Genomic DNA, 12,216 nt, shown 5'->3' on the forward strand with positions numbered 1-12,216 from the left:
GAAGCGAAACCTAAACTAAATTCCTTGAGGCAAAAACCTAGACAATCATCCAAAAAATGGAACATTTCGGATATCTTGTAAGGCTCACACAAGGAAGGATCTCCATAACATCGAGCAAGGGTATCCGATAACAGGATGGAGAAAGAGGCCACTTTGGTCCCTTGATGCATATGGCTATCCAAGTAGGCAAATCTTTTGTTAAGTGTATTCGTCTTAGCATCAAAAAACTTATGAGATAGCGGATTCTCACGTCTCAGCAAGTCTTTGGCCTCAGAAGACAAGGAAGGAGTAGAGAAAAATCTATCAGTGTCCGGTTTATTGGGTTGAACATGCCTGCAAACCTGCTCTGGCCACGAGAGAGAGTTTGTTTGCTATGCACCTGACTAAGGGAGTCATTCATAGTGTCAGCACACAATCTATCAATAGGAAAAGTGGGCTGCGAAGGCTTAAATTTACGTGTACCAGAATCTCTGCGAAATGAAGGACGAGTAGATTCGTCTGGGGAAGGGGGTGGAAACTGAAGGATCTTACCCACTTCCGTCATCGTAAGATTAGCCCGTTGGGCATTGGAGAGACTATCTTCATCCACTGTCCTGCCCGAACAAAAAGAAGACCTTGAAGGAGATCTAGAACGTGAGTGTCGGCTTCGATGACCAGAATCCGACCGTGAGTAATCACGATCATGACGAGAAGAACGATGTCGGCGCCGATGTCGATCGACGGAGTCCGAGCGGGACCGCGCACGAGACCGGGAACATCGCCGTGAATCGCGGCGTTCTCTCCCCGCCCGGCTGGTGTGTTCACCGAAGCAATGCGGAGAACGGAATCTTTGTTCTGTGAAAGGTACGCCATGATCTCGCGGAGAATGTGAAGAATTACCCTGATAAGGTGGGTAATAGTGTGAAAATCCCATCGGAAAAGTCTGGGGATAAACCCGCGGGTCGTAGGATGGTGCACTGAGTGGAAACGGAGTGCGAGTATTGTGGTCGAATTGCCACGGGTGAGGCTCCGAATGATGAGGAAAATCTCGCCGAGATTCGCTTGTAAAACTAGGCTGTGAATACGAACCCGTAGTATGGCTGAATGAAGATGATGGTGGTGGTGGTGCCCCAAGCCTCTGTCACCTGGCGGGGCTGGTCGGATTACCGAGGGACCGCTGGGTTTCGAACGCCAAGCCCCGCCGTCCCGCCTGCACATGCGAGTCGACCTGTTGTTCCGAAGCCATGTGCTCCTGTAGGCTGCTGTAAGAATGCGGGATTTGTCTGGGAGTGGCCGTAACTCTCGTTGGAGAAGTATTGGTCCCCGGAGAAATTCCAACTGTCGAACCCGGGAGATTGGGCCCGGTCGTAGCAGAGGAATTATCACGCTTTGATTGACTAGTAGAGGGTGACTTTCCGGTAGAACGGCTTGAGACAGTTTTCTTCTTGGTTCTGGCGGAGTCCAGCTAAAAAATGTACGTCTTTACACTACGCGTCGCTGAAAAACTAGGACGAGCTATTACGTTACAGGGTCCTTGGTGGGCATGGGGCATGGGGCATGCAGTGGACAATGAGGGTGTGGCTTGGGCGCTATTCTTTTCAGCGAATGTTTGTGCGCATGCGCGCTGATATGCAAATGTAGGTAGACAGAGGTGAGGTATTTTCTGTAATGGAATACAGAAATTCATGCAATTTTGTTGAGGCTTTTAAAGTTGTGAGTTCTTGAAATATCACTGAGCCAAACCTTTACACCAAAGTCACCTTGAATTCCTCCACAGTGTCTTGCTTGTCTATCTGTTTTTGCAGTGTGGTAATGGTGTTCAGTAGTGACTGACCCAATAAGCACCAACCTTAGCCGGTCTGGTGAGTGTCACGTGTCACATCTCGGCGTTGCTGACCAGGCGTTCTTGGTCCTTCTAGAGGGGGTGTTGGTGTCAGAACCCCAGGAGCTAGAATTATCATCATCGCTTTCAGGGACATGGGCCTGACCTGGGGGGAAGGATAAAACATCACATTTTACTAATATAATACTGTAATAATGGTCATGCATGTTTATTTTTGTAAGCATTTTTTGCGAGCTTTTAATGCAGTGTTCACATGTTTAAACATTTAGCCAACATTATACAAAGGCTGCTGCTGACAATGCCAATGACTCATTTTATTATCTCCTGGATTGGAATCTCCTTGTCTTTCCTCGGCAGAGTTGTAATGAGTAACTGTTTTTTGCGACTCGAGTCGAGTTGAGTCATTTGAAGAAGTGACTCGAGTCGAGTCAAGCCATTTTAAAGAAGTGACTCGAGTCGAGTCCAGTCATAGGTCCTGAGGGTTGAGGCGAGTCATTTTAAAAAAGGGACTCGAGTCTAGTTGAGTCAAGTTATTAGATCAAGAAGGTCGAGTTGAGTCGAATTGAGTCGAGTTGAGTTAAATATTTAGCTCAAGTCAATTTGAGTCATGAATATTTGAACACTATGTAACAAATAAATACAAGAGAGAAAGTAATTTGTATCATAACAGTTTCAAGAAGTGAAACTTTGATCCCATATGGTTCGGCTTCGGGTCTAAATTTCTTTTCGCTGATTGCTGACATCACAACCAAATTGCGTTTTACAAAACTGTATTTCATTAGATAAGAATGAAAAGTTTGCATGCTGAGGATAACAGCCCGGTAAGTTTGCGGTGGCACCGTGTGGAATTAATCTCTTTTGTGAGTATGTGATGGTTCTGAGGAGAACGGGTATTAACTCAACGCTTCGGCCAGCATGCTCTGTCCGATGTCAGGAGACTTTTACAGAGTTAACCCCAGATTTCCCTTCCAAAAAACCTGCAATCTGATATGTCTTATGGCTGTTTGTTCTGAATGTGACACAACAAAGTATCATCACAATCGCAACAAATTATAAAAACAATGGCTGTTTTGGTAAGAAAACTTCTTCATGTTCTTGCAAGCAAAAGCCGACTTTTATCAATGTGTCTTGAAAACCAAAAATCTATGCCGTTAACGCAACATCTGTAATGGTTGTTTACAGCAGTGAATTCAACGACATGACAACCATGCTGAAATGGATCTTCTTGTAATTTTATAGTTGGCTTTGCATTTTATGTTTTCCTGAAATTGTAAACAGATATTGTGAAACAGAAAGTGGGTCTATATAGTCACTGACTGGGCAAATTCTACTAAGGTTTTAATCTGAGGCTTGATTTTCATTGTGGATTTTTTTGGAGACATTTTAATCTCTTTGGATTTGAACAGTTTAATTAAATCAAATATTGAATCAAGAATTATTTAATCATTCCGCAGTCCAACCTACTCATTTCTTTTGCCCTTCTGTCAATTGGGTGCTTGTCTTTTGTTGTAAAGGGAAACCACGTTTGAATGAATTTTCAACACGGCACATAAAATTTGTGCTAATTTTTTACGTGAAATTTCTATTTTAGGGCAGCTGCAACCTTTTTTAAAAGGCTTTTATTCTGATGGGGATGTTGGTGTCGGAACCCCAGGAGCTGGAATTATCATCATCGCCTTCGGGGACATGGGCTTGACCTGGGGGAAGGATCAAACGTCACATTTTACTAATGTAATACTGTAATAATGGTCATGCATGTTTATTTTTGTAAGCATTTTTTGCAGAGCTTTTAATGCAGTGTTCACATGTTTAAACATTTAGCCAACATTATACAAAGGCTGCTGCTGACAATGCCAAGGACTCATTTTATTATCTCCTGGATTGGAATCTCCTTGTCATTCCTCGGCTGAGTTGTAATGAGTAACTGTTTTTTGCGACTCGAGTCCAGTTGAGTCATTTGAAGAAGTGACTCGAGTCGAGTCAAATCATTTTAAAGAGGGGACTCAAGTCTAGTTGAGTCAAGTTATTAGATCAAGAAGGTCGAGTTGAGTCGAATCGAGTCGAGTCAAGTTAAATATTTAGCTTTAGCCAATTTGAGTCATGAATATTTGAACACTACATGTATATAACAAATAAAGACAATAGAGAAAGTAATTTGTGTCATAACAGTTTCAAGAAGTGAAACTTTGATCCCATCTGGTTTGGCTCTGGGTCTAGAATTGTTTTCGCTGATCGCTGACATCAAAACCAAATTTTGTTTTACAAAGCTGTTTCCAAAAAATGGAGGGTTTCCATGGTAAGGAATCATTAAGGTCAAGAAGGTAGAGTCGAGTCGAGTCGAGTCAAATATTTAGCTTGAGTTAATTCCAGTCACCAATATTTGAACATTATGAACCCAATAAAGACAAGAGAGAAAGTCATGTGTCTCACTGATAGTTTCAAGAAGTGAAACTTTGATCCCATCTGGTTTGGCTTCGGGTCTAAATTTCTTTTCGCTGATTGCTGACATCACAACCAAATTGCGTTTTACAAAACTGTTTTTCATTAGATAAGCATGAAAAGTTTGTATGGTGAGGATAACAGCAAGGTAAGTTTGCGGTGGCACCATGTGAAATAAATCTCTTTTGTGAGTATGTGATGGTTCTGAAGAGACAGGTATTAACTCAATGCTACGGCCAGCATGCTCTGTCCGATGTCAGGAGACTTTTACAGAGTTAACCCCAGATTTCCCTTCCAAAAAACCTGCAATCTGATATGTCTTATGGCTGTTTGTTCTGAATGTGACACAACAAACTATCATCACAATCGCAACAAAGAGAATAAAAACAATGGCTGCTTCGGTAAGAAAACTTCTTCATGTTCTTGCAAGAAACTGCAGACTTTTATCACTGAGTCTTGAAAATCAAAAATCTATGCCTTAAAACGTAACATCTGTAATGGTTGTTTATAGCAGTGAATTTCACTACATGACAACCGTGTTGAAATGGATCTTCTTGTAATTTTATAGTTGGCTTTGCATTGATGTTTTCCTGAAATTATAAACAGATATTGTAAAACCGGAAGTGGCTCGATATAGTCACTGACTGGGCAAATTCCACTCAGGTTTTAATCTGAGGCTTGATTTTCATTGTGGATTTTCTTGGAGACATTTTAATCTCTTTGGATTTGAAGAGTTTAATTAAATCAAATATGGAATCAAGAATTATTTAATCATTCTGTAGTCCAACCTACTCATTTCTTTTGCCCTTCTGTCAATTGGGCGCTTGTCTTTTGTTGTAAAGGGAAACCATATTTGAATGAATTTTCAACACGTCACTTCTAATCTTTATGTAAAATTTTTATTTTAGGGCAGCTGCAACCCTCTTTAAAAGGCTTTTATTTTGGATTAATTTTGTGCACAAACAAATGCACAATGCAAGGAGACTCCTTCCTAGCATTTACATTATTGATCGCGATAGGTACAGCTAGGAACCAGTTAAACATACGAGGAGCTAATCATGGTTTGATGGCAAATCATTCAAAATTTCTGGGGTAATTTTTTCAAAACTGAACGTTGGGGGAGCAATTTTCTCCATTTGATGTATCATTTAGAAGTGAATAAAAAAAAGAAATCCCCAAAAAAGTTTTGTTTCCTTGGTAAAACCTTTGATTTCAAGGTAAAACTCGAAAAAGAACACTAATTTAGTGATGAGTTTCACAAGATCACTTTCAGACCCTAAGACATGAGCTGAAAGTAATTTGATAACAAAGTTGCAATTCTTAAGAAGTACTGTACTCATGTCAAGTCTCCCCTTTTTTGTAGATATATTGTCTATTTTTTAGTGTCTCGAACTAGACAAGTGATGACATAAAGAAATATTCACATTAAAATAGCCCAACCAGCCTTAATATATATTTGAAGGCTCCTTGCCCTGGGAATTAAAAAAAAAAGATTTCTTTTCCTGACAAATCCCAATTTTGTGTATTGTATTCTTACTCCCACCCCCATCCCCTAAAAAACCACACCCTTTTATTTTGCATCTGCAACCCTCCTAGGAAAAGTTTTTTTTTGGATTACTTTTCAAGCTCTCATAATAGAAAAATAAAATATACATTCTTCCATGCTCTCATGAACCCGAATCACCATTGGGCAACAAATGATTGAAAAATATAATATATATAATTAACAACAAAATGAGCCAAGTTTTGAGGGCAGAGCTTTATTCAAAAGTGAACAAAAAAATGCTGTACATTTTTTTTCAGGCTGAAATATGAAAATCACCAGGGCTGTTCAGTCCCAAAATAGCATTGGTGACGTCTGATTCCATTGTTGTGGGCTGGGGCACCAGGGTCATGGAAACACTGACTGCCATTTATGCACAGGAACCTGCATCCGATGTGAGCAGAGAGTACCCGGTACAGTACATGTACATTGTATATACACGGACTCCAACAGCTTCTAAAAATAGACCTGGGAATTTACGCACTATGTGCAATCATATGCATCCATGAACATGTACAGTGTATTGTATACACATCAAAGTTGTAAATTGCCTATGTTGTGCGCCATCTTCCAGAAGGATAGTTTCAAATCTTCTTCTAAATTAACAAAAAGACTTCAATTCAGGTAAGATACTTGATGTTGTACCGTGGTTGTACCCATCTTACATGGCATTTGTCAAGAATCTTGGAATAATAACCAGTACCGGTATGTGCAGCATTGGTCTTACAAGAGGGAGTAGTCAATGCTCAAATACAATACTCTCGACAAAAAATGCCCGTTTAGTCTACTGGCTTGAGAGGACTAAACATATCCTTGATCCTACATTTGAACCTCCAATAAAGTTTAACAGTTGAACAAAGAACTTGATAAAGTGGGGTTTGAACCTATAACCTGCAGATTACTTGTATAACACTCAATTGAGCTATTCCGGACCAGCCCTATGTTGGCGGTTCCCCAGTTTGAAATTATCTTTGTTCAAGGGGCACTAGACAGAAGCCGTGAATGTGTTTATGCCATGCAGCCAGGGATCATGCCAAAGTCACGTTAGCACTGCTTTTTTGGTGTTTTTCTTATCTGTTTCTTCCCCTATAAATGCTTTATCGTGATTTTCCTCAATGCATTGTATTTTGGTTGTGGCTGACTAGATATAAATGTAAAATATTGTATTCAATGGAACCAAAAAAGGGGGAGGGCGGGCCATGCACCTCAGTCAGCCCGCGCTCCCTTAATGCAACACAAAATTGGGGGTGGGGGGGGGGGAGATTAAAAACTACAATTAGCTTCCCCTCCAGAGAGTGGGACTGCCCAAAAGCCTCCCTGTACATTGGAGCTCATCATGTCAATGCTTTGAATTAATAAAATATAAGCCTAAGCAAAAAGCATTTCACATCATTTTTTTTCTAATACAGTAGTAACTAAGAGTAGCTCAATATATTTTTGTTGTTGGGGGGGGGGGGGGGGGGGGGTTTAAAGAGAGGGGCCGTCCAATTGCAAGTGCCTCTCTGCACATTGGAGTTATGTCAATCAACTGAATTAATTACACATTACAATTCATCACCGTTTGCATGAAGAGCCACAGATGTCAAAAATTACAATTTTTTCGATTTTCATTTTTTTCACTAGTTTGTTTTAAAACATTGTACTTAACCAATGTGACATGTTTGTATAAGCAAAACATCATTAATTTCCAAGTTACATTAATGTTGCAAGGGGCAGAACTTAATAAATGCATTTTGCATTTTCATGAAGAGCCAAATTTTGGCCCCTTGAACGCGTACAAAACCTATTGCACTGATAGGTATAAAGATGGGTTAACTGAGACTTTCATTTTCACAAAGAGCCACACATCTTCACTAATTAATTTTCACTAATTAACAACTGTTTTACAAACTGAGTTCACATAAAAATTAAGCTTTCATAGAATCATATGTTGTATTTTGTGATTATCTCGAAAACATACTGTCTTGGCTCGATCTTCGTAAACACGGTGATGAATTGATACCCATGAACTGAGGAAACAAAACATGTTGACATCGTTGGAGATGATTAATATAATCATTTTATATATTAAAGTCAACCTTTGACACTTTTATTCATTCTTAGGTTCAACACAAAACTTGATTTTCAAGAAGTTAAGATGGCATCTAGTGATACAGCTCAATCAGTGTTGGAGAAGATTAGTGTGGATCATCTGGAATGCTTCATCTGCACCAACCGTTTCAGGCAGCCCAAACTGCTGGACTGTTTGCATAGTTTTTGCCTGCAATGCCTCCACGATCTGAGACAAAGCCAAGATTCTAGTGGTACTGGTACAAAGCTGACATGTCCTTTGTGCAGACGTGAAACCATGTTGAAAGGGTCTGGGATTGCTGATCTCCCTAATAACTTTGCCTTCAGTGCCATGGTGGAGGAAGTTACAATGCAGGAAAAGCTACTGGAAGGTCAAGGGTCAGACATCAAATGTCAAGCCTGTGATGAGGATAATCAGGCTATTTCAAGATGCATGGACTGTGATCATTTCCTCTGCCAAGAATGTCAAAAGGCACATGGACGAATGAATTTGATGATGAAATCTCACAAAATCTACACACTGGCTCAACTTCGATCAGGAGAGATTGTCTACAAGAGTAAACTTAGAGAAGAAGTTCCCAAATGTGACGAGCATCCAGATCAGAATCTCAATGTCTACTGCAACTCATGTGAGCAAGTCATATGCACAACATGCTCTGTACTTGATCATGAAAAACACTCACTCACTGGATTACCTGAGGCAGTAGAGAAATGTAAGAAGAAGGTCACAGAAATGGTCCAAAAAAGTGAGAAAAGAAAAACAGAATTGAGCACCACCATAGAAGAGATGTCCAAATCTCGCAAGGATCTGGACACCATGTTTGCCTACACTCAAAAGAAAATCTCCAAAAAGGCTCAACAGGAGATTACAAAGCTCAAACAGGAGGTTGCAAAGATCAAAAAGGAAGAACAGAAATTGTTGAAAGAGACCAGCACGATTTATAAAGACAAACTCAAAGCTTTTGAAGCTGTTCAAGCAACCAACAGGAAAGAGTTGACACAGACAGAGCACAAGCTGGAGGAGGTGAACCAACTCATGAATCAAGCAAGTTGCTATGAGATTCTTGAACTTCAGCAGAAGCTCTTGCATAACCTCAGTGAATTGTCAGGGAAACAGCCACAACAAGTTCCCGACAGGTTGACCTTCATGGATTTTGAAGAAGGTGACAGGTCACTTGGGAGACTCATTCTGGAGGAAGAACCAAAGGCTGCAGAAAAGCCAACGCCAAGACCTCCAAGATCATGTGTGAAGGAGAAATGGGAACTGAAGAGTGAAGCCACGAACATTGGAGTAACACAAACATATATATCACATGTTGCAGCACTCTTTAACAATAAAATACTTGTACTATCTAAAAATTATTCTGGAAACAGTGGTGCACTATTCACAGCTTCAATTCCCAATAGTTACCAGGAACCCTTTCCTATCCCACAAAGGCTACATATCAATGGCCTCACTGATGATGTAAGGTGTATTGCAGTGAGGAAGGATGGCAAACTCCTTGCTCTAGATGGTCGATTAGTCAAGGTCTTCAACAAGCAACATCAGCTCCTCCATCAGTTCACACCAGGTAGAGGGTCAGACAGCCAACCAACATGCCTGGCAGTGGATGACTGTAATCTGATAGCAGTGGGTTACAGAGACGAGGATAAGATATCTATACACAACCCAGATGGATCCCTCATCAGGAGACTGCCTGCTCAAATGATTGAGGATTATCTAACAATGCATAATCACCACCTCATCTACACAAATTGGCCTAAGGAAAGATTGGTATGTGTAGGCTTTTATGGTGCCAGTCTATCCTCAGTAGACATGACCAGGAACATGCAGGGGGGTTGCCCTACTGGTGTGAGCTGTGACAGTGATAACAGCATCTATGTTGCTGTGGGCAGATATCAAAAAGGTGATATTCTGCATTACAGTCCTGATGGCAAGTACATTGGATGTGTGATCAAGGGATGTGGTTATCCACGTGGCATCACATTCACATCAAGTGGTGATCTGGTAGTGGCTGCAGGAGAGTCTGTACAGGTCTATCACCGAGTGTAAGGACAGAATAATTACACAGAGGAAATAGAAAAATAACCTTTCCTAAGAAAAAGTAACAAGAAATAGTGATACTCATGCATGCTTTGTTCAAACTCAAATTCTCAGGGAGTTTATCCAAAATATTGAAAAACTCCTTTCACATCACTAAACAGAACTGAAATTGGGAAATGTATAGGTATTCCCCTGCATATAAGCATTCATTAAAAAAGTGGTGTGTTTATATAGTTGCTGATGAGTGAAGGATTCTGTGGTAATTACTTGGTTAGTAAAGCATTTCTTGGCTATAATACCATTTAGCACAGACTGTAATCATAACATAGACTGAAGTGACTAGTTGCGAGTTAGATAAAACCCGTGGGCCCTAATCTTGGAAGACAGGGCTAATCCTTGTACGTACATAATCTTGTTATAACCATCTTGTTAACCATAATCTTGTTATAACCATTCACACCCCAGGTTTTTATAACAAGTAAAAATGCTGATCTTACTCTATCTAAGCAGTGGTGCACTCAAGGGATGGGGAAGGCCTCGGGAGCCCCCAGAGGTTGTCATTTTTTGGGGGGTTGGGGGGAGGGGGCCTTATTTTTTTTTTAGTCCCACGGTTTGACCTGTGTGTGGCCTATTTTAGAGTAGCATAATAGGGGTGCAATTGGCGCCACAAATGTAAAAATTGTCAGCCCCCCCCAAAAAAACCCTCAATTTTGTTCTGCGGCCAAACACATTTGATAAAAAAAAATGTAAGCTCCCCCCCAAACAGGCAAATCCTGGGTGTGCCACTGTGTCTAAGGGGTAGGAACTTGAGGCTAGTTTGATGCAACTAAAAGCTTGGCAAATTTTGCTATTATACATCCAAACTTTGATTTTATTACTTGAAACAGGTATATCTTTCAAAATTATTAAAACTGCAGATTTCTTTGATTTTTTTCAAAATACTCGTTAGGCCAAAAAAAAAAAAGTCTCCGGTTTCTGGTAAGCGCGCGCATCGCCGTAGCCATGCGCGTCGGCAAAATGAAAAAGTTTTTTTTTCAATGAAAGATGATGTCTCAAAACCGCCAAACTCACTGGTTTGACTGGAATTCTGCTGTTGCGCAATTTCAACGTGTTTTTAGATGGGGTTATGATCCAGAATAAGCTTTATGTGGCCTCTCTGGACTTCCATATATTTGCACTAAGTTTAGTCGGGCACCATTTGCAGTCATCAGCCGACATTTGAAGCAAATCGAAGCAAAAAAGTCGGGTAAAAAAAAAAAAGCCGCATCGCCGCACCACTTTTTGGACAAGCTCCATACCAGAAACCGCAGACTTTTTTTTTTGGCCTTATCACTGGTTTTTGTACATAATTCTCACTATTTCTTTTGTACAAATGAAACAAGTCAAGCTCTTGTTGATTTGAATGCAAAAAATTGTGCAGCAAAGCAAGCAGGGTTGAGTGGTGAAGATGAAAACCTGAAATGGTGAAAATGAAAACCTTTTAGTAGCAATTAACTTAAAATGTGTAAAGACATTATTCCAGGACACACTGAGAAGCAACCCAGTGTTTAAACAAATTTGGCTGAATCTTTGTATTCTTAGAGCTTGTCAACATCATTCTTATGTTTGCTATCAAATTTCTACCAAAGAATAATCCAATTTTTTTTCAATCTAGTCCAAGAAAATGATGCCACTATCTTATCCAGTGAGAATTTAAGTTAGTTGCCAAGTGATTGATTTCATAAACAAGTGCTAGTACACAATAAGCTCGGGCCGTCTTATATGAAAGTCTTGCATGAAATCTATAAAATGATCCCTGCCAGAGCAGAGATATACCTACAATCCCGGCCAAAATGGTTGGGACACTTGGAAATAACCTTAGCCTCCAAGGGTCACCCACTCCCCTGCTCCCCCTGGTCAATGTTGTTCATTCCAGCAGATAGAGCACACACCGCGCAATGAGAGACAACATTGAGCGAAGGCCGGGGAGTTGGGGGCCCAGCGAGTTTTGGACAGGATGGTAGATTGATGGCAATGTGTAATAAATACAGCACATAATTATTTTGCCTCCATTTACAAACTTACCATAAACATCTTTCCAAATTGTTACAAACAATTTCTTGAAGTATTTAATTTGTTTTGTTTGCAATTTCATCAATGTAAAATTTGGTGGTTATATTTTGTAGGAAACTTAGGGGGCTTATTTTTATTAATTTTTCGGGGACAGACAGATCGACCGACCACCGAGTGACATTAAGAAAGCTAGCTCCTGGCAGAGCTTAATAAATAAAATAAAAAAATTTAAAAAAGACTGTCAAA

General features: G+C 40.3%; 1 protein-coding gene across 1 annotated transcript; it reads left to right on the forward strand.

Moving 5' to 3' along the window:
• The first annotated feature begins 1,089 nt into the window (after nt 1–1,089).
• On the forward strand, nt 1,090–9,927 carry LOC119726887 (E3 ubiquitin-protein ligase TRIM71-like). Its single transcript, XM_038198741.1, has 3 exons — nt 1,090–1,274; nt 8,421–9,219; nt 9,835–9,927. Exons 1-3 carry the CDS (start codon nt 1,090–1,092, stop codon nt 9,925–9,927), a joined length of 1,077 nt encoding a protein of 358 aa, XP_038054669.1.
• Nucleotides 9,928–12,216: the final 2,289 nt, after the last annotated feature.

The sequence above is a fragment of the Patiria miniata genome, unplaced genomic scaffold, assembly GCF_015706575.1.
Source record: "Patiria miniata isolate m_02_andy unplaced genomic scaffold, ASM1570657v1 HiC_scaffold_2, whole genome shotgun sequence".
NCBI classification, from domain to species: domain Eukaryota; kingdom Metazoa; phylum Echinodermata; class Asteroidea; order Valvatida; family Asterinidae; genus Patiria; species Patiria miniata.